Genomic DNA, 22,080 nt, shown 5'->3' with positions numbered 1-22,080 from the left:
AGAAATTTCTGCAAACCCCAGGAGCCTCATACATATTTTGATTTTTAAAAGCAGTAAAAAATTGAGCATAAATCAAGATCATCAATTTTGCATTTTAATAATTTTCTTGGTGTTGATGCTCCCATAATTATAAGCACAACAATGTTAAAATTTTTTAGATCTGTCTCTTAGTTCAAGAGTTATAGGAATTAAGAGTCAATATATATAATTCAATATAATTATCAGGCATGTTCTGCAAATCACTTTTTATAGAAGTGGTTTGAAACCACAAAAAATTTGTTCTTTGCACATAATTTTATGATTTAAAAAGATCAGCTAAGTGGCTGTCTATTTGAAATCACTTGCTTATTATTCTAAATACTTTTTTGTAATAAATTGCTTAAATGAATAATTCGATATGTTCTATAATCATTTATGCAGTAAAATTATATATTGTTTGTTTTTTTCCTTAAGTTTCAATTCAGTATGAGAGACAATTGTCCAAATAATAAATAAATGCATATCAAAGTGATGAAATGTGAACCAAAACAAAGTAACGGTGCTCCGAATGTCGTGTTTATTACAGAAAATAAAAATCCAATTTAAACTTGCTGCATGTTCACTAACTTTGAACAATTATAACTTTTTTGTTTTTGAATATTTTTTGCCAATTTTTTTTTTGTTTTCTTAAGTTTTTATTCTATTTAATAATAGCATTTATTGCTTTCTAATAAATAATTTACGAGAAATCGTTTTATTGTAAGTATATCTGAAAAGTAAGAAATCTTTCATGGACTCAAAAATATAGAATATCATTTGATTCCAGTACCCCGTTTCTGTAAATTGTGAGAAGTTTTCGCATCGAAAAAAATTTAAAAATTCTTGTAGTCATTCAGTTTTTAAAAGGATGACTTAGGTAATGTTTAAACTGAATACGTTAAAAGTACAGACACAGTTATCGATTTACTAATACTCGCCCTGTGTTTAACAAGAAGTTTATAAATGTTTCGAATGAAAAGTTTCTCACATACAATACAGAAACGAGGTACAGGGTTCTGTTGTCATCACATGATAAATTGATATATAACCTATTGGGACTACAAAATATTTTTTGCAATCTTTTGCATACTGCATACACATTTTTTCAAAAGTTCAGCAAGATAGTTTTCAGGGTTAAAGTTGTTTTTCAAGGTTATGTTTAAGGGTTAACGTTTACCGATTTTAGTAAAACTTGCATACTATGTATATTAAAAATTATATGCACTATAATATTCTGAATAGGTTTTACTTAAAATTCTTAACAGTAAGGAAATTGGTATCATTCGCAATATGGCCAAATAATTAGTTTTTCTCGAAAATTCCAAAATTTAAATCGCACGTACGGAAAAACTATAGGTGATATTGTCATAATTTTTTTCATATTTTTATTCCCTTTTATATTCTCAATAAATCCCAATGTGATGACCAACAAATTCTGAAATTTGCTTAACAAAATTTTAAAAGGCAGGAAACTGCCGTTAAACAAATTATATTTTTTGGTCATACCTGCGAATAGGTTAACGGTATCCTACTAAGACAAAAGTAGTAATTTGAAGTAATTTTAACCAATAACATTTTTTTACCAATTTTTGTCTTTTTTAATTAAATTGCAAAAGTAATGACTTAATGGCTAAATTTTTACAAAAACTGAAAAAATTAAATTTTACCCATTGTAAATGCACCTCAAAACTTCAGCGTCGTTGCGCTACAAGTTAACGTTATCCTATCATCCTAATATTTTACACAACGTGTTTCTACAATACATAGAACAATTCTAGAAGCCGGGACGGTAAAAATTAGCTATTTTATTTTTTTGGAGCACTCTACTGTGCATATTTATTCTTACTGTTATATGACCTTTCGTTAAAAAAGCAAATAAATAAATAATAAAATAGTTATAAACCATTTTAATCATATAGCTCATTATGTGCCACCCTGTACCGTAGAGAATAGACATAGAGCGGAAACTCTCCTGTCAAAGACCTAACTTAGTTGTCAAAAACCTAAGTGGTGAGAATGTATTAGTAAAAAAAACATGTGAAAACAAAAACAACACTCGTATGTGTGATAATTTTGAGTAAAATTTTTGTTTGAGTTTTTTTCTAGTTTCCGCTCTATGTTTCTCTATGCCCTGTACATTGGTGTCAAAAATCCTCAATTTCAAAAGATGAAGTTTTGTAATGAAATGTTTAAAGATGAAATGTGCACTTATAGTTTTAAGAAAAATTTTATTTAATTTTTAAAAAATTTACTTTTATTTTCTGTGGTTTAAATATGGGCAATTCCATATCATCGTACGTGACATTTGTACGCCTATAGAGTGGAATAGATTTTGCAAAAATAAGAGTATCTGAAAAATAATTTGGTCTTTATGTTCCATTCAGAGGGTACTACATATATTTTAAAATAATAAAAAGTTCTTTCGAAATATTGTTGTCCAAAATATTGAGCGAAATAAGGGTATATCGTACGTGACATATCTCATTTTGAGGTACATGTAGAAATATGCGAAAATATTCGAATCGTGAGTTTTCTTTTAATTTCTTACACTAAACGAAATATTTATCCTTTACAATCAGTCATATTTAAATAAAAACATCCTTTGGATGATTTTATAATAAATAAAATTTAATATCGTACGTAACAGATTTTTCTCTTATAGTATACAAAAACTAAAAAAATGAATAGAAAATATAGGCTGACTTCATAAACGCATTTTGCAATGCATAGTGTTCATAAACGCAATAGATTTTGTTTTGGCAATGTCGCATTGTCATTATTGTATGGCAATGCTTGTCCATGCGCAGCATCAAGGCAAATTTATACAAGGTGGAGTGAGTCAAACAGCTGATAATTTTTTTTTCGCTTTTTGGTTCTAACAACTGTCAAAGCTTGTTTTTATATTAACTAACTTATTAACTTTTAAACTATTATTTTTGTCTTTAAAATGTTGTAATATGATCTAAATACTTTCACATACCAACATTTTATTATTTTCTTCTATTCAAATCATGTTGAAAAAAAGTTTTAAGGGTTTTTGTTTTTTCAGTCGTAGTAGCAATTCTCGTGGTATTGCCTATATGGGCAAATCCTGCGTGACGAACTTTTCATTCGTACCTACACGTTTTCACATTTAAATATGAACATTTTTTGGTTTTTCAAATAAGATACCTCCAACCAGCGTTGCCGCTTTGGTCAATTGGACCAAAATTGGTAGTTTTAAGTTAACAAATTGACTTTTGGTAGTTTGGTTGGTTTGTTCCGATTTTTGTCTCATTTTGGTAGATTTTTTGAATATGTATTTTTAAGAACAAATTAACAAAAAACTTAACAAAAAAACTATGTTAATCCAAAATAATAAAATTATTTATAAAATATGAAGACAGAATTATCTTTAATTTTTAGTTTATTCAAATAAATGTGTACGTATTTAGTAGTCTTCAGTTCAAAAAATGCCAAAGGCCTTGCAATACTAAAACTGTTAACGTATTATACATTTAATTTACACATTTTAAATATTTCAAAATTATAACACATTATAAAAGAAGTAATAAGTAGTGAGCAAAAACATTTTTCTTTTAAAATTTCAATAATTTATTTTCGTGAGTGATTTTCAGAAGTGGGCAGCTATTACCAATTATGTACCGATCGCCATTAAACTTATTTGTGTTGAATTTTGTCGGCATACCAACACTTTTAGGAGTTTTATGCTCCTTAAAATAAGTTTTAGAAATGGGCCTTATATGGGGCTTATGGTCAATTATAAAACGATTCACACACAATGTTTAGATGTGACATAATTATTGTAGTGTAATTAAATTATATTCATCCTCAGGGTAATGCTATAGCAGCAATAATATAATTTTAATTTAACTATTAATTTTGAAAGGACTCCAAATAGCATTTCACAAATATTTAAAATTTGGTAGGTTTTGGTATGTTTTGGTAGTTTTTAATTTGAAATTTGGTAGGAAAAATATTTTATGAGTGACAACGCTGCCTCCAACGTATACTATACGCTATAGTGAGATTTAAGTGCAATTCCAAATGCATAAGACATTTCTTTTTAATTGCCATTTCTTGCGAAATAATTGATCGCAAAATTTTGTGACGCACGTTACAAAAAGTGGAAGTAACATTGAAAGTTGAAGTGTTTATTCGTAATTTAGCATAACAAAGCACACAAAATATTATTCCTAAAAGAAAGATGAATGAAAGAGAATTCTAATATAACTTATTTGAATGAAAAAACATTTGCCGTTTTCATTAAAAGCCGAGAACATTTTGTGACGCACGTTACGTGACGCTCTTTGCAAATTATCCAGATGCTAGAAAATTATCTCCTTTTCCGTGAGAAGTTGCGAAAAGTTCCATTCAAAGTGAAATTACTCAAAATTAATTTGTATTTAAATTGTATGGTCAAAAATATAGCTGTCAATCGAACCATCTTGTTAACATTTAAGTAATGATAAAAACACATAAAAAAATTAAAATTTTTTATTTTATTTTTGATTGGGGGAAAATCAAAAATAAAATAATTTTTAGCGGCTTATAGATTTTTGCTTAACACCCTTTCATTAACTTTACTTCAATTTTTAAAAATAAAATTGTTCTTAAAACTATAGGTCTGTTCATTTACTTTCCGAGAGAATAAAATCAAAATTTACAAAATTACTCTCTTAAATTCTCAAAAATAGTAAAAAGTAAATGAACGCTTTTCCAGTAACAATGTTTTATACCAGCGAAATGCAATGAGCTCTCAAATGAGCTCTCTTGTTTTTATTTTCACATGTACGCAAGCACACACATTGTATAAAAACAGTCAGTCTCGCATGAGCATTGATAGAAGCAGGTTGTGTTACGCTTTTATGCTTGTTTATTTCATTATTTCAGCTAGTTGTTTTTGTTTTTGCCAGAGAATAATTCTCAACTCATACAACTACAATATCTAAAAACTGTAGTGGTGTGAGTTTGCATTTCGCTGTTTTATACACACAATTTTCTTATTTTATTCTTTTTAAAATGTATAAATACTCACATTTTCTTAAATTTTATTGAAAATTCTTTTTTTTTACATTATTTCACCACAAAAATAAAATTGTAAATAAATAAACAATAACACAAAACATATGAAATATAAGCTGCTAACTATTACGAGTTCAAAATAGAACTTGTAATAGTTTGCAACGAGAGAACACTATGTAAAATTTATACGCTCTTGATTTTTTCTCTACTTGCAAGTTTTTTGAGTTAATGAACGCTTTTCCAGTAACAATTGCTACTAGGTTAGGTTAGGTTTGGAAGGGTGTACACTAAGTGTACTTCCACCCAGAGACCTTGAGGTCCATTGTGATTCCCTTCAATATATATATATATTAATTCCTGTTGTTCCTATAAGGAGCATAGGGCCGTAAACCTTCAATTCCCTTCAATAGAGATAGATAAAGATAAAGAAGATAGCATTAGAGTAAGCAAAAAAGAAGTCCAAAATTCCGTCTGATAAAAAGAAGAAGAAAGAAAGGAAAGATAAGTCTTTTTACGGATTTGGACCTGCCGTAGAACGTCCCTTAAATAGCCACCCTATTCCCTTAATGAAACCTAGTATGTTGCTTAGTTTGCAGCCAGCAACACTTCCAAGTTCGTCCAGAAATCTATTTCCTAGCCATTTAAGTCTGTGACCCTGTAGCATAGGGCAGTTGCACATAATGTGCTCTACTGTCTCTATCTCCTCTGCATCAATTGCTACTAACTAGTAACAACTTTTAGTTATTGAACAGAGCTTATATGTAAGTGCACATTTCATCTTTAAACATTGTAGGTTTTTGACACATATTAGTATGTATTATGAATTAAACTCAAGTTAAATTAAATAATTCTAACCCCCATTAACACGAAGTCTGGTTAGGTGCTAACTAATAGTTATACTGTCGTTTAATATTATTTTAGTATGAAAACTGTCAGTATAACTATTAGTTAACACATAACCAGACTTCATGTTACTGGGGGTAAGCTATACTTCCTGTTACGTAATTGTGTATTTTCCAAATAAAAGTGAAAATATATTCCAATATTCCCTAAATCAAAATTGACATAATAATCAGTTAAACAAAGTTAAACAAAATTTTATAAATTAATTAATTTTACCTTGAATATTAATTAAAAATAGTATGATAATATTCTGGAGATAGAAAATGTCTTTCGTTTCGATTTACAGATCATGGAATATATGTAGTATGTATGTAGATTGTTTGATTATAATTAATTACAATTGTATTTGAAAATTTATCTAACAAATAAATTAGTATTTTATTGATTAAAATTTTATAATTCGAAAAAGAAAACATAAATTTATCATTATTTGTATACGTAGTTTATAAAAATGAAAGCAAGTTGGACAATAAGCATTTAAACATAAATTAAATAATTAACAATCAGTTTCTAAATTACATACACATTTAATATTGTAGTTAGTACAAAAATAAGGCTCCTTGCAAGGATATAAAGGAAACATTAAAAAATTTCTTAATAATCACAATAAATATCTTTAGAATGAAAGTTTCCTCTGCTTTGACAAAACATAAAATACAATAAATTAAAATTAAAGAAATTATAACATAAAATTAGTTAAATTAGTAGTAAATAGAAATCACTCGGTACTCGTGTGTTATTAATAACATTCATCATCACATTCTCCAGCTTCGTGTCCAAATACTATTAATAAAACAAAAATGTGACTTAGTTTTTCTATTGATTAAATTTAAGTAGCAATAAATAAACAAACCTTCACATGATTCACAATATTTTCTAGGTTCTGGAAGTTTTCGTTCCTTGCGATCATTATTGTTTTTCTCGTTTGTGGGTGTTGGTGAGTAATCTCGATCATCTGATGCTTGCAAAGGGCAATCTTCGGTTTCATGTTTGTCGAATTCATCACAGATATCACAAAATACACGAGGTGCCGGTTTTCTCTTGGCGATTAGATCAAAAGCTGCCGGTCTTTAATACATATAACAAACAAAAAGAGATATTCAAATGCCAAACAAATAAATTGTAGCGTTCATGCTTACTTAGTAAAATCTGTAGGTAATGCCTCCAAAGCCTCTATTTTCGCTTTCAATGTGTCGTTCTTCTTTTGCATGTCGGCAATTATCGAATTAAGGAAATTTATCTGGGCCGTGCTTTCATCCGCAGTTAATCCCTTAATTTAAAGTAGACAGATTTTATATATTTTATTTAGTTTTTAAATAAATAAATTTACTACAATGAATTTACCTCTAATCCGAAATTATCTGCAGCGGCACCATTTTGTTTCAATTTGCTTATCGATTGTAAATCGTTAATACGTTGCTTTAAATTTACGATTTCCTTGGTTTTCTCCATTTCCATCAATTCGAGTTTTCGCTGCACACTCGAACATTCAATTTTTAAGGCTTGTTCTGTTTCAATTGATTTCGACTTTTCTTGCTGCAATTGAGCGATATGAGTTTGTAGTTTTTGCAGTAGAGTCGATTTTTCAGATGAAGTCTCGTCCATCTCATCTACCATTTTCTTATATTCGGCAAGTTGGAACTCTAAATCTTCTTGCTGCTTTAGTTTTTCTTCTGATTCGTGTTGTAGAGTTCGAAGTTCTTCGTTGGCCTGTTGTGATTGGTCCAGTTGAGTTCTCAATTCGAGAATACTGCTTTGGGCTTCATTTAGTGAAGTTTGAGTATTTTGTAGCGTTGAATCAGTTGAGCTGAACTGTTGCTGTCTTTCTTCGAGCTGACTCTCCTTTGTGCGTAATAGCTCTTGGGTAGTAGAAAGTTCTTGTTTTAGGCTGGATAATTTTTCTATTAATTTTTCCATATTCTGATCCGATTCCATTTCGAAGAGTTCAAATATGTTGGCAGTTTCGCATTTTTCTTGTTCTAGAATTTCCAAAGCAGCGGAGAGTTCCGCGTTGGTTGCAGATATTTGTTCGTTGGAAAGTTTGAGGGCCTCCAGCATGGCTTTAAGATCATCGATTTTCCTTTTATCTTCTTCGACCAGTTTTGTTTTATGTTCACAATCGGCGTTCGTAAGCTCGAGAGCATTTTGAAGTTTTTGCATTTGCAATTCAAGTTCGGACTTGGTATTTGATTGCATAATACGCAGTTGCTCGGCTTCACTGTGAACTTTAACAAATGAGTTTTCTTTCTCCTTAAGTTCTTGCGTTAGCTTCTCGATGTTTTGTAAAAGTCTTGAATTTTCTTCTTGTAAATTTGTTAACGCTGACGATCCTTCGTTTTGTGTTTTCTGCAAATTGTTATGTAGTTGTTCCTTCTCCGCTTTGTAAGCCTCAATTTGTTTTTGCATTTCGGTCTCTTTTGCCTTAAAGTCCAATTGAGATTTAAGCAATTCATCCTGCAAAAGTTGAATTTGTTTCTGAAGACTACTGATTGCCTCGTCGAGTGATGTTTTAGATTGTTCGGAGTTTTTGAGTTGAGCCTCGAAGCTCTCAATAATTGTATGTTGTTTTGCAGTCTGCGCAGCTTTAAGTTCGTTTACTTCAGCTTGAGCTTTAGCTTCTAGTTCTTTTTTCGCAATTTCGAATTCTGTCAGTTGATCTCTTTTGGCATCTTCAACCGACTTTAGCTCATTACGCAAACTTTCCATTTCGGATTGTTGGGATTGAAGGCTTTGTTTGAGTTCTTGCAATTGACTTTCTAGTGAAATACGTTCATCATTGGATTTATCTGTGAGCTGCTGCAAGAGTTTTTGTTTGTTGGTCAGTTCTTCTGTAAGTTTAACAATTTCAGCATTAGAGCCGGCTGATCCTTGACGTAGAGCATTTAGATCGTTTTGTAGAGCTTTGTTTTGTTCCTCCAAACTATCGCACTTGATAACAAAGCTGTCAAGTTTACGATGCAGATCTGCCATCTCCAGTTCTTGCTTGCCACATTTCTCCTGCTCCTGTTTAAGAAGTTCATACCGATTGAAACTTTCTTCTGTGATATTTTTGAGTTCATTCGTTAGAATTTCTACTTGACTGCACATGCCGTCGATTCGCTGTTGACTAGCTTGCAATTGGCTTTCTAAAGTGACACGCTCTCCACTAGATTTATCCATAAGTTCTTCGAAAGCTTTCTGCTTGTTTGCTATTTCTTGTGAGAGTTTGAGGAGCTCCGCATTTGAATCGGTGCTGGTAGTACGAAGGGTGGTTAAATCTTGTTGCAATGACTCGTTTTGCTTGACCAAAGATTCGTATTTGGTTTGCAAGTTGTCTCTGTGCCTTTGATTGTCGCTAAGGAGAAGTTCTTGTTTGATGGTCTTCTCCTCCAGTTCTGTGATCTGTTGCATTTTTTGGCTGATTTCTTCTTTTGATTTGTGGACAACATCTTTGAGGTCATTGAAGTCTTTGATGCTATTTGTTAACTTTTGTTGTAGCTCTTCCAGTTGAGCTGTCATCTCAATGCGTTCCTTATCATGGCTACTGATCAAATTAGAAATTTCGTTTTGTTTATTTTGAATTTCTTCATTAAGTTTTTTTACCTCGTTGTGGACGGTTGAGCTGGATGTACGGGCAGCGATTATTTCCTGTTGTAATGTTTCATTCTGTGATGTCAGATTGTCACATTTAGCATTTGAACTTTCTAATTTGCGGGCTAAATCGCCTAAATCTAATTGCTGTTGACCGCTTTTCTCTTCGATTTTCTTAACTTCGTCTTCTAATTCTTGCCTTCTAGCCAGGGATGCTTCGTGTTCTAATTTAAGCTTTTCCAATAATTTTGATGTGGTTTCCAAGGCCGTAGTGGTTGACTTAAGCTCGGATGATTTTGAAGTAATCACTTCATCTTGTTGGATGGACTTTTGACGTTGATCTTCAATCGTATTCGTAGAGTTTCTTAAATCCTCTTCAAGTCTTTTATTTTGGCTTTCTAATTGGTTAATTTTGGCACTTAATTGTTGAACCGTAATTGAGGATTCACCTTCAAGGGTCGCAGTTTTTTCTTGCAATTTTCCTAGTTGTTCCTTTAGAAATTGAATTTCATTAGTTTTATCATTGATTATTTCCTGCTGATTCTTTAACGTCTCCTCTAACTCTTTTTTAAGTTTTTCAACAGTTCCCTGAGCTATTTCTAAATTTTTATTGCATTCAGCCAAAGAAGATTCATTTTCCGATAGTGTCTTAGTGACCGATTCTTTAGAGGCCTTCTCATGTTCAATAGCACTCTGCAAGCTTTTAATGGTGTCATTTAGCTGTTTGTTTTCACTTTGAACCTTTTCGCAATCTAAGCGCAATTCATTCAGAGATGCTTCCAAAACAACCATGGCTGTGTTTTTTTCCTGATCTTGACTCAGCGCTTCTTTAAGTTTCGTTTCAAAGCTGCTTTGTAGTTCGGCCAGCTTTATCAGTTCTTCTTGTGCTTGTTTGAGATTAGTTTCGAGTGTGTTCTTCGTTTCCTGTAATTTTACAACGTCTTGTTTTAGTTTAGAAATTTCTTGAATCTTTTCTTCCAGTTGAGATTGTTCTTCCGCCTTGCCAAGCTGTTGGGCCTTGACCAATTCGTCTAATGTCACACATTCTGCGTGTTTAATGGCTAATTCCGCAGTTATCTTGGCCAATTGATTGTTAATTTCCTCCACATGGGTACTGCGAGTTTTACATTCATCACGTAGTATTCGACATTCATCATCCAAATAATTTCGTTCAGTCTCAATAGTTGCCAAGGATTTTTTAATTGTTGCATTTTCATCGAATAGACGTTTAATTTCTTGTGATTTTTCCTCCAGTCTAGTGCTGAAATCTGCCTGAACTATTTGACGCTCCTTTTCATATTCTTCTTTAACAACTGTCAACTCTTTGCGCATATTTTCGAGGCCACACTCTGATAAGGAGAATTTTTCCAGGCTCTCATCCTTTGCCACAAGTTCTTTTTGCAATGACTCATTCTGATCTTTAAGGTACTTAATGTTTTCCTGTAAACGTTGCAGTTCATCCTGGTTTTCAGCAATTTGAGACTCAAATTGTTGAGTTTGTTCGCGCAATTTGGTTTTTAATTCATCAACTTCCGCACTTGCCGTCGCAGTAATTTCCTCTGATGTAATTTTTCCTGTTAAAAAAAAAATTTATTCGATCATTAAAAATAAGATTTGTTAGACGTTGTATTTACCAGATGTCAAGTCCTTTATTTTGGTCTCCAATTCATGAATTTTCTCCTTGTAAACTTGGGTTTGAGCCTAAAGAAATCATAAATACTTTAAGATTAGCATATTTATGATTTAAAAATTTATAAAGTATTTTAAGGGATACAACAGATAATTTATTTGTGTAATTGAGAGATGCATTAAAGCGTTTCACCTAATTTGGAACTATATATTTTTTCCGGATGTTTTAAAGATCGATAGTTGATTTTATATTAAAAACTAGATTATGAAACATAAAATTGTTTAACATATCAGCATTGGTGCTTTATTTTAACATCCTATGAAAGTTCGAGTGGCATTTTATAAGTAAAAAATCAGTATTTGTAAAGATAACTCAAACTCAAAAACAAAATCCGCTAGGTTGCATTCTAATTTGAAAACAAAAAGTGGGGTATAACGTATGGGGCAGTGCTCCACAGTGGGGGATCTGAATAAAAAAGTGGAAATAAATCTGTAACTTCTAAACGAATAGCCCGATTTTAATAAAATTTCCCATGGCTATATATAATATGTATATCTTTTCTTTTCCGCTAGTCTCATTAATTGGATCCGTTATTAGCAAAATGGCAGACCAAGGTAGGCAAAAAAAATAAAATTTTACTTTTCAAATGCGAATAACTCTATAATAGATAATATATGGCTAGTACATGTACATGGTCTAGTACATTCCATATATATAAAAATCTTTCAAATCGGATCGCAAACAAAAATTTGGCATCATTTTTAATTTTTGATATACCCGAGGTGCCCCACTTTGGGGCATTGTGGCTCGGCCCCCCACTGTGTGCTCTTTTTTATCAACTTATTGAGTTTGATGGTTCTAGTTTTCTCCTTTTTCAAAAAAGACAAAAGAAACTACATAGAGTAGCAAGCATAAAAACTGCAACGCCATGCAATGTGATTTTGCTCAAAAAGGTATCCAATTATCCACATTTGCTCTTTTTATATTCTTATTTATCATAGGCAATTATTGTATGACATTTTGTCCAATATTTTTGTACGTAAAGATAATTATAAAATTTTTAGTAAAAACAGTGGTAAAATTGTGCGAGCAAAAAAAATGCAACTCTAAGAAAATTGACTTGATTTTTAAAAAAATAATTATAAAAAATTGCTAAAAACTATAATACTGTTACAATACAGTAATTTACTGTTAATACTAATAAATTCAAGAATATGAAATCTGTAAAGGTTAACAGAATTAATGAATGATGCATTTTCTGTTCAATGTGGTGAATTTTTCGAAAACCAAGAAAATTTTCAGAATTTTTATTTATTTCTTTACCAATTTAAAATCTTGCAGATATTCTAAGAAAATGAAATCAAATAATTGAGTGTTAGAAGAGTGCTGAAATTTAATAATATTTTCACAATCATATGACATCATGTTCGGCATTTTAAGTGGAAATTTTGTTTCTTAGATAATAGTGTCAATGCCACGTCGAAAATGGTGGAGAACATAATTATGATGGGAATGAAAAGCTTCATTCCATCTAAGAAAATTTCGATTAAAAATATGGAAAAATCCTGGTTTAATCAGAAGTGCAAAATTACAATCAGATCTAGAGTGGAAGCATTCAGAATCTGGCGTAACAACAAAAATGCCGAAACTGATTCGCTACGCAAAAGGGCGAGATCTCTACACGAGCAGCGCCTTCGTTAAAAGAATTAGTTCATCAATTCCTACTATTTTAAGGGATGGCCAACCATTCACTGACCCCGTTGATAAAGCTAACCTTTTGGCTGAATTATTTTCAAATAATTCGAACTAACCGAAAAGCAATCAACCACTACCCGAGCTCGAAAGAGTATCAGTTACTATGCCGGATATATTCTTTCGCGCAGTTAAAAGGGTTTTAGCGGATCTCAACATAAATAAGTCTCCTGGGTCTGATGGTATACCAGCACTGGTCTTGAAGCAGTGTTCTTCGACGCTAGCTCGTCCATTAGCTAACCTTTTCAGCACTTTATATCGTGCCGGCAAATTTCCAGTATGTTGGAAGGTTGCTAATGTAGCGCCAATTCCTAAAAAGGGAGAGGCTAACTACCCTGAAAATTATCGCCCAATAGCAATTTGTTCTGCACTTTCCAAAGTTATGGAGAATATGGTTAACTACCATCTTGTGAAATATTTGGAGTCCAACAATTTACTCAGCGACCGGCAGTATGGCTTTCGTAGAGACTTGCTAGCCTTCGTATCGGAAAAATGGTGTCGTTCCATACACCGTTTTGGTGAAAGTAAAGTGGTGGCTCTAGATATTTCTAAAGCGTTTGATAGAGTATGGTATGGTGCGCTTTTAGCTAAACTTATTGCTTTTGGTGTCGGTAATAACTTCTCTCGATTTATATCGAGCTTTCCCAGAGATCGCACTATACGACTTGTTATAGATGGAATTTCATCAAACGAGTTCAAGATCAATTCGGGGTACCGCAAGGCTCTGTCCTTTCTCCTACTCTATTTCTTATTTTTATAAACGACCTTCTACGTTAAACTTCCAACCCTATCTACTCTTTTGCAGATGACAGCAACATTTGCCATTCATATGCATTCAATTATAGGCCAAGCCTGTCGGAGATTGGTGCAATGAGCACAATATGAATGATACGCTGAACCAAGATCTTGTGACAATCTCTGAATGGGGTTGTGCGTATAGAGTCGATTTCAATGCACGCAAGACTCAATGTTGTATGTTAACCCACAAACGCACAACAGATCATGTTGCTCCATCTGTTTTTATGGGTTGTGTAAATATTAAGGAATCAGAAGCTCTTGATGTTCTAGGCATGAGTATTCAGTGCGATGTCCGCTGGACAAAACACATTTTTAGAGTGTCGAAAGAAGCATTCAATTGCCTTGGTTTTCTAAAACGGTGTAGGAAATACTTCACTCCATCTGATCTCCTTACTATTTACACCACTTATATCCGACCTAAAATGGAATACAACTCTCATATGTGTACCGGTGCTTCGAAGTCTATTTTGGAGTTACTCGACCGCGTACAGGAGACAGTAGGGTATCCACACGCTCTTCGGCAAAGGCACATCAATTCGTTGTTGACTGGACAGTGGATCGCACAACACATTACAGGGAAAATTCGTTCTTTAGCCGTACTGCCCGTATGCGGAATAAGCTTCCTCCTGAAGTCTTTCCTGTCACTTTCAATATAGGAAAATTCAAATCAAGTGTCCACAAACACTACTCCCTCTATCCTCCCTCCTATAACCTATTTTCATAGTTACAACACAATGCTTTGCATGAGTAGAGGTCATCCACTAAGAGCTGGTCCAAAAAAAAAAAAAAAATGTGGTCTTCAAAAATTACAAATAATGAAATCATATTCAAATATCCATTTATTTTGGTAAGTAAACGAATTCCAAAACAGCGGAAGACATCTGTAAATAATATTAAATATGACACTGTTGCTATTTCATATAATCCTATATTTAGCCTACGTTGCTATCGCAATTTTTTACTATTTTAATTTAATATTTAAGGGAATATCGGTGACCAGACGGCCTGAGTAACAGATTGAAACTATCAGACACGAATAAATTAAAATTACGTTAATTGACCTTCCATATCATACGACTGCACCATTTTAAGCATAAAGAGCCTGCTTCGAAAAACATAGGCGCTTAATTTATTTTTGTAAATAATATATGGTTTATTGAATTGGTTTCTCCTTATTATATTTGCATCATTAAATTATCTTTTGGAGGTTGCGATAGTCATAAATGTCCACATGTGTTCGTTTGAGTAGCATCAAATATATGATGTCACCTTCCATGGATCAGGTAACACAGCCTTGATTACTTCAATGTCTAACATTTTAGTTTTATTTCAATAAAATCCAATTCAAAACTAGCCATCAAAATTATTTCGGCACTCTAATCATAACACAATTCTTAATTGTATCCAAATTTTGTATAACGGAATAGGAGTCTGTTATTTTTTGGATGTTTTGAATTTTTATGTCCTTTAATTTGTTTGTATTAATATTAAATGATGATAATGCAACATTGTTGTAGTTTTTTTTTCAAAATTTTAATAATTAAGTAAATTTCCGTAGAAATTTACTGTTTTTACTAAAAATTTTATAATTATCCTTATGTAAAAAAATATTTGACAAAATGTCATACTATAATTGCCAATGATCAATAAGAATATAAAAACAGCAAATGTGGACAATTAGATATCTTTTTGAGCAAAATCAGTGCTGTTGAAAATCACATTGCATGGCGTTGCAGTTTTTATGCTCGCTACTGTATGTATATTTGTTTTACAGTTTAGGACCTTAGCACATTTGCTATTACTCGACTGAGCACATTTTTTTATTTTAATCGTCTCAACTGTCTTAAATGGCAATGGAGCAACGGTTTTGATATCAGTAGATGATAATAAAATTCCAATATTTCCTTAAAACATGTATTACTAGCGGATACCCGGCGTATTAATGGATTGATTTTATATAAACATTTTTTTACCATATTAATGTACACAAAAAATATAAAGAGTGATAAATTTGACCAGCGATCAGGATTCATCCAAATGCAGGGAAATTGGGTATCATATGAATTGAAGAGGAGACACCCTGAAAGACGATATTGCATGTCCGAAATGACGTTTGAACGCGATGAAAAATGGATCCATTACGATAACCCGAAGGGTAAGAGATCGTATGTATGTGTATTAGGGTATTCATTCGACTAATGATCGTTCGATTAATCGAATAATTTCTTACTAATAATTATTCGAACAATTTAAAAATAGCCATTTTCGAATAACGAATAATTCGAACAATTATTTGTAGAATAATCGAATAAAACGAAGAAATGTTCATACCCAGTATGCAACATTTCGAGTCAGTTCTTTTTATCGAACTTATTTCGAATTAAAATCGAAAATATGAATTTATTATGATGCTCTATCCAATCTACATTTTTTAGAATATCGTATTTTAATATTTTATAGAAATGGCGAATAATGTTCGAGTTTTTTTTTAATGTAAAAATGTATTTTTGCACAAATTGACAAATTCATATACATACATATTATTCTTTTATCAATTTGTGAGAAAATAAAATTTTATTTCTTATCCTATCAATAACATATTCATAAAAATATTGTTTAACACGATAAATGGATCAAAAGAAAAGCACAGCCAATTATTGATGTTGTTTTTGACAATTCGAATCTTTATAATCAGCAAACATCAGAAATATGTGCAGAGTTTATTGCATTTGAAAATGAAAACACATCTAACGCAACATTTTTGGATAATAATAAAGGTATTGAATATGCATTATTTCAAGAAGAAATTGCTCGATGGTATAAAATATACGAAATTGTTCATATATTTAATCGAAATCGAATCAACTTAGAACATTTTTAATACCGAAAAAGGTATAGTATATCGATAAAAATTAGAATCAGAATAATAAATAATTATCGACTCTTTATCGCTCTCCACTCTACTTAGGAAAACACGCACATTCTCGACGTTATATCGAAGTCGATATCGATAAAATTTTACGAAAAAATGATTCATTTTCGACATAACTTCGAATCATTTTGCATACTGGGATGTATTTGTTAAATAAAAATACTTATTTATTTGACTTTATGAATTTTACGTTAGAATACGAAAATAAGTATTTTCTGTGTATAATTTAAAATTATTTATAAAATATCGTTAACGGTAATTGTACTTATTTTGGTAACGGTAGTTGACCAAAATTAGGTGCGGCGATTCTTGTGCACATGATGATTTTTAATATAGTATTTAAAACTGATTATGATATTTATAAGAGACCGATATACACAAAATTCCACAGTTTGATTTGTGCATACATATTACTTATCTGTGTAAAACTTTGGGAACTATGACCCGCTATGGACCGATATTCATAGAATTATCGAATTATATATAGTGATCCAACTTTTGAAATCGATGTCTTCCGATCGGGACGAAATTTGCACCAGGGTTAGTCCTATTGGATAGTAATTCAGATACAATTTTTTAACAAGATCGGTCATGAAGCTTATTCGATAAACTGAACTGTTTTTGAGTTACGCGAATATATGTATGTTGTGCAACCTACTCCATTTTCGAAATAACGGTATATCTGGAAAACAAGAGCTAATCTAAAAAAACGGTTAGCACCACTAGATTCAGAGTACCCGAATTAGGTTAACCCGCTGGGTGCTCCGCTTGACCGTTTTTTCAAATAGCAAAAACTAGTTCATTTTGTAATTTCTTTTTACATAGTACTTATGGTTGAATTGTATATGGATACTGCTATTATATAGGCATTTATATACGATTATTTCAATTTACCACAGAGTTTGTTTTTTTTTATAAAAAAGATCTGCAATATTTTTAAAGAAAATAGCAAAGAATTTCTTAAAAATATCCAAATTTTTGGAGGTTGTCTCACATTTTGTTCCACTTGACCGATTTTCAATACAAAACATTTCTGATCAACAACGAATATTTGGTAAAATTTGTATCCCCCTACGTCCTTTTCTTGAGGCTCTATAGTGCTAACAACAGATCAACAGACGAACGGATGCAGCTAGATCGTCATAAAATATTTCGATATGTTATGTAACAATACTGTCACAATTTATATTGGATGCGATCTAAAAATCATATATCTAGGCTATTGAAATAAATTATACTTCCAAACATATAAAGAATATCGATTCAAAAGAATATATAGTAAGTTCGGGTAATGTGGTATACCTATTTTTTATTTGACTATAATTTTTAAAATCTTAATTCGATTGGAACAGTTCTCAGCTGGTGTTCTACTTCAAGTGTTAGGTTTACATCCATGAAAGTAAAAAAGTCTTTTAAGTTCATGTGTTAGAGAAATTTGGGAAAAATACAAAAAGCCCATAAACAAGCCATGTTGTTGAAAGATGTAACACTTTAAGCATTATTTTAATTTTGATATTTTTTATTATAAAATTATATAGTAATCTCAGCCTTGGAATTATTGTGAATTATTGTGAATTAATGTGATTTCTTTTTGTATTCATATTCCACAATGTAAAATGAATTTTTGTTTCATAATTAAACGAGTCTTTTGGTTGAGAACTTCCATTTGAAATAAGTTAAGTTCTTATAACTATTACCGATTTTTAGCTGAAGACGTCCAGACATCTCAATCAGAAGACTCAACTCATATCAGAACTTTTAATAAAATTTATATTAAATAACATGTAAGTCATTGGAATCAAACTACAATTGGAATCATTTTATTTATCTTGCCCTATAAGATTTATTCCCATCTCGTGTTTCCTAAGATACAACTTCTCTTCCTGAGAAACAATTTATCCACATCTCGTGTTTCCTAAGAAACAAAATTCCCCATCTCGTGTTTCCCAATAAACAATTTATCCCAAATATCTCCTCTACAACCAATCCCTGGTTTCTCTCTTTTATTTTAGGAAAATATCGCATTTTCCTATAAATCTAATTGTATATCTCATACAGTTAATTATCCCTAATTAATAATTATTCAATAATTAAATAATTACACTGTCCAACAAATTGAGAATTTTTGATTGGAACAGAATAGCGACCCTATGATTTTGAAAGGTCATGTTGAGTAGATCATTTTTGTAGAATAAACTTATAGTCCACCTGGTCGGAATTTTTTTTACAGTGGGTCAAAATTTTCATTTTTTGATCGAAGGGAGCAGTATACTAACTGAAAAAAATGTTGTAAGTTAATGTCTAAGAGAATTCTTATTGTCAGAGTTATATTGTGGAATTTTATGGGGATCATTTTTGTGGAAGATCTTAACCCTCTAGCTCCTCTCCTTAGGGGTCAATTGACCCTTTTTTCGAGAAAATGAAAAGGACATTTAAGGATTGAAATATTCGACTAAAATGTTTGCCGGAAAATTTCAGTGGGGGTCACCAAAGACACCAAAGATGTGGATAAAGCACTTTACGCTTAATTAGCAAAATTGCACGCCACCTTGGGTCTCACATTTTTTAAAAAAATCGCCAAAAATGTATTTATAATCCGAATGCTCTACTCAACATGCCCTTTCAGAATTATAGGGTCGCTATTCTGTTCAAAAAATGCTGTTGGTCAGTGTTATTATTGAATTATAATAAAGTTAGTAATGATATTACTAACATTTATTCACATGTTCTGTTAATATTGTATGCTAAACAACTTAACCGATGCATAGTATTTTAATTTGTAAATGAGTTGCGTTTTGTTTAAATCATCTTCAATGGATTCGGTTAAAGTTGGCGGCTGATCAAGCTTACCAGAAGCTCCTCAATACATTCTTCGCTTCGTAGGAGACATTGAATGACTGATGTGAAAAAAATGTCCATTTGTTGTTTCTAATAGCTCAGATAGAGTTCTTCAAATCTTCCGCTGCCCATTTTCATACTTCAAAAAAGCGTAACCACTTTTTTAGCACAAATTTGTTTGACGTGTTTACTCTGACAAGTGTTTTGTAAGATCAAACAGCATCAAATAAAATAAAACTAAATGTTTTGTTTTGAATCATCCTAAGTAAAATAAGTTTTTGAAATAAATAAAAGAATTCAAATGTAATTTATTTAGTGGTTACGTCTTTTTCATCAAATATTTGTCATGTGTGGCGCTACCTTACATTAGTAAATGCTACCGGGCGAAGCCGGGGCGGGGCTATCAACTAGTATTTAATGATAAACACAAATATTGTAAACTAACGTTTTGTTGCAAGAAAATCATGGAGTTCGTCTTATACATGATTTTGAATATCGTTGAACATCTTTGTCTAACATGGTAATAAACTTTTTGCGTATTTGTAAATGCTTCAATCATACACTGCCCTACTTCAAATTAGCCACGTTCACTGACAATGATATCAAACTTTGGACAGATTTCCTTTATTGTGTAATTCCCCAAGACCACTTTATTAAGCAAAGACTCGGCAACGTTGATAGAGCTTGATGTATAATACAATTTGTTATAAATAATTTAGAAATAGTGAATAATTAATTTACTAAAGAATTAGTTACTCAATTTAAAACCCGACATAATGAACGACATACAAAAGTTCTTAATACGTTTATATTGTATTTGAATTTAGGATCATGTCCAACTAGCTAAAATTGTATAAAGCATAGCTCCAAAACGGAAATCAATGGGTTTGCTAGTCAATTGTTTTGTAGATTGTTCGGGAGTTAATCTGATCAGAATATTTCTGTTGAAAATTTAATGATGGACTTTGTTTTTGAATGTTTTTTAACATTATCAATATTTGAATTGTTAACTTTATTTTTTGTTTTTCTTTAATATTAAAAAACCGACATCAAAACTTCATTCTTTACTTTTTTAAAAAAAATTAAATTATTCAAATAATTCGATTAATTTTAAACGTGTGATCGAATTATTCGAACAAGTTAAAATCTCTTCGAATTATTCGTTTTATTCGAACAAGAGAAAAATCGAATAATTCGAATACCCTAGTAAAATATTATCATAGTAATTCATAAATAATTGAAAAATGTAAAATTCATGTTCAGCCATGCAATAATTAGTAAGAAAACATGAATTGCAAGAAGAAATTATTCCAAAAAAGTATTTGAAAATTAATTATTTGAAAAGATAGAGGGTTTTGCATTCGGAAAAAGTTAATTGTATAACATAGAGACATAACAAAAATGCAAATAAAACAAAAAAAAATAAGTTTGTTATGAAATTCACACCATATATGAGGGCTGTTTTACTGAACATTTTACCATCAAAAAGTAATTTTCGTAAAAATCAAAGATAGAGACTTTTGAATTTAGGTCCTGGATATACATATACATATAATGGTAGGCTTAGATATCTAGATTAAAAGCGTTATTTCTATGATTATATTATATTGAAAATATTGTTGTATGGCTCAACCATATTATTCGAGTTACTTTTTACTTTTTAGTTAATTCAAGAATTTAATTATTTTTCTATTTTTTTTCTTTCTGTGTATTTTATGTAAAAATACAAATTAACACATTTCTAGAGACTCAGAATTATTTGCTGTCCGATAAACGCTTGTCGAAATGTTACATGGGGAATTGTTAAAATGATGATGAAAAATATATGGATTAAGATTTGTCAGAGGCATAATTGTATTTTATGTATAACGTAATGCATGAAATTCATTCAGCAGTGTTAGCCCTAGAATAGCCTTAAAATTTGTTAAAATATGGAAGCAAAGTTGTAACTATTTTAAAAAATATTTCATCTCGCGAAACAAAAACTTTAAAACTAGAAGCAAATCAATATTTAAAAAATGATGTTACGTACTTAGAGCAATGATATGATTTCCGAGCCGAATCATTCTACAACAAAATTTATTTTTGAAATTTAAAACAATCTCTTTTATTTTGGGATAAAGTTATTATATCGGAGCATCCGAAAGTTTTAGAAATGTCAAATACAATTGACGACATTCCAATTGATAAGATATTTTCCATTTTTATACCCTTCATCATGAGTGGCAAGGGTATATATAAGTTTGTCCTTCCGTTTGTAATTTCTACATTTTTAATTTGCGACCCCACAAAGTATATATATTCTGGATCGTTATAGATAGCGAAGTCGATATAGTCATATCCGTCTGTATGTTGAAATCAACTTTCCGTAGCCCCCAAATAACTTACATACGTGATTCATACACCAGTATATCGGGAATACTTCCGGCTGGGTTTCTATTTAAAATCGACAAAATCGGCCCAGAAATGGCTGAGATATAAAGAAAAAAACCGGGACAACCTCGATTTTTGCCATATTTTTGATCTATATCTGGATTACTAAGTCATTAATATAGACAATATGGATATCTAATGATAGATATTTCAAAGTCCATTGCAACGATGTTTATAAGGC

General features: G+C 31.2%; 1 protein-coding gene across 1 annotated transcript in view; it reads right to left on the bottom strand.

The window, feature by feature from the left end:
• Nucleotides 1-6,258: 6,258 nt before the first annotated feature.
• The window catches only part of CLIP-190 (Cytoplasmic linker protein 190), a 114,354-nt gene continuing 98,532 nt past the window's right edge, over nucleotides 6,259-22,080 (bottom strand). The window contains exons 10-14 of the mRNA XM_065501090.1: nucleotides 11,151-11,217; nucleotides 7,291-11,090; nucleotides 7,086-7,216; nucleotides 6,800-7,014; nucleotides 6,259-6,729 (exon numbers count right to left, since the gene is read on the bottom strand). Of these exons, the coding sequence (XP_065357162.1) occupies nucleotides 6,686-6,729; nucleotides 6,800-7,014; nucleotides 7,086-7,216; nucleotides 7,291-11,090; nucleotides 11,151-11,217 (4,257 nt within the window). The 3' untranslated portion in view covers nucleotides 6,259-6,685. The remainder of the gene's footprint in view (nucleotides 6,730-6,799; nucleotides 7,015-7,085; nucleotides 7,217-7,290; nucleotides 11,091-11,150; nucleotides 11,218-22,080) is intronic.

This window comes from Calliphora vicina, chromosome 2 (genome assembly GCF_958450345.1).
Source record: "Calliphora vicina chromosome 2, idCalVici1.1, whole genome shotgun sequence".
NCBI lineage: Eukaryota > Metazoa > Arthropoda > Insecta > Diptera > Calliphoridae > Calliphora > Calliphora vicina.
This window is presented reverse-complemented; position numbering and strand designations above follow the sequence as displayed.